Source organism: Frankliniella occidentalis, unplaced genomic scaffold (assembly GCF_000697945.3).
Source record: "Frankliniella occidentalis isolate FOCC.00 unplaced genomic scaffold, Focc_3.1 Scaffold90, whole genome shotgun sequence".
Taxonomy (NCBI): domain Eukaryota; kingdom Metazoa; phylum Arthropoda; class Insecta; order Thysanoptera; family Thripidae; genus Frankliniella; species Frankliniella occidentalis.
Window position 1 is genome coordinate 1,025,661 of NW_026267219.1, and position 1,610 is coordinate 1,027,270.

The 1,610-nt window shown below is 52.0% G+C and overlaps 1 protein-coding gene across 1 annotated transcript; it reads right to left on the reverse strand.

Moving 5' to 3' along the window:
• Positions 1–409: 409 nt before the first annotated feature.
• On the reverse strand, positions 410–1,605 carry LOC113215323 (hexamerin-like; the record flags this gene model as incomplete). Its single annotated transcript, XM_052269368.1, has 2 exons — positions 410–1,088; positions 1,209–1,605. Coding segments are annotated over 2 exons (981 nt in total), but the record flags the coding sequence as incomplete, so codon positions are not given.
• Positions 1,606–1,610: the final 5 nt, after the last annotated feature.

Sequence of the window (1,610 nt, forward strand, 5' to 3'; positions counted from 1 at the left end):
TAGAGTAAAAGCTAGCTGACACCTTAAAGTTAATTATTTATTCTTTATGTTTAGTCAAAAGGTTTTTAAGGTATCATCTGATAAAAAATGTATACAAAATGTATTACAAAAAATTATACCGAAAGTGCCAAAAAAGTTTAGCCGTTCCAATCTGCTATACTTCAAGTATACCTAATGCATACTTTTTATAATTATATACCCAAAAGTGTCATTTAGATATACCTATTTCCATGCGGGAGAAGGGCCCGCATTTTTCATATCAATGCACTTTCGTCTTAAATGTCTGTATTGAGAAAGCAGGTCGTCTTACAAACAGTCCTCTGTGCTATTAAAGTATTTGTCTGTCTCTGCGAATGCGAGCATTTGTCAACGGGGTATTCTATAGTGGGGAAAATGAGGAATAACGACATTTGCAGCGTTTTGGTGAGCAGAAGGCAAGATTTTATTTGCGGTGTAGAGGGCTCACAGAGCATGACGCGTTCGTCCTGAGTCCAGCGCGACAGCTTACAGGTATGCGCGGACGTCGTCGTCCTCGCGGACGATGTCCTCGTCCAAGAGCCTGTGGCTAGGGGTGTACTTGTGGGCGGTCTGCTGGGAGAGGACGTTATCGAAATCGTTGACGTTCTTCTTGATGAGGACGTTGTTGTTGTCGGTGGCGGAGTCCTTGTGGAAGATGACGACATCCTTGAAGTACATGTTGGGCATGTAGAAGCGGCCGAAGTTCTCGATCTGGCGGTCGAAGGGGAAGCCGAGGGGACGGTTGTCGAGGACGGTCATGAGTCCGTTGCAGGAGTAGATGTCCTTGACGCCGGTCTGGTAGTTGACCTTCTCGGAGTGGTAGTAGTCAGCGTGCTCGTGCTCGTCGGCGCCGTAGGGGGTGACCATGACGAAGAGGGCGTAGGGGACTCCGGCCTTGTGGCCCATGGGCAGGACAAGACGGTCGGGGAAACCGCACTGGCGGTCGACGCTGGAGAGGACGGTGTTGCCGCTCTCGGCGCTCTTGAGCAGGGACTTGAAGGAGACGTTGTCGCCGACGGTGGTGGTGAACTCGCGGGAGTTGCGCTTGATCAGGTTGTCGCCGTTCTTCACTGTGGGGCGAGAAACAGAAATCGGACGTTACGATTGTGGCGGGAGGGGTTGAGCGTGCAGAAAAACGGGAACAAACAGGGGGGGGGGGAAGGGAATTGAATGAATCAAAGAGTACTCACGTTCAACGGGGAAACGGTCGAGCTCGACGAAGTAGTTCCTGAGCCTGTCGAGGTCAGCGGTGTCGTGTCCGTAGTAGACGTCAGAGGCCTGCTCGCCGTAGAAGTTGGAGTGGGTGAAGGCGGTGCTGGGTCCAAGGAAGACGCGGACGACGGCGCTGGTCTTCTGGTTGCTGGAGACCTTGATCTTGTAGTTGAAGGGCTGGTGGTTGAGACGCATGGCCTTGGCGATGTAGTTAAGCTTCTCCAGCTCGTCGATGGAGGCGACGTCGACAGCGTTGCTGACATCGATGTCGAAGAGGTCGAAGTAGGTGACGAGCTTGTCGACGGCGACGTCCTGGACGGTGACTCCGTTGAAGTACAGGTCATCGGGCTTGTAGGCGGGCAGGTTGTTCTTGTACTGGG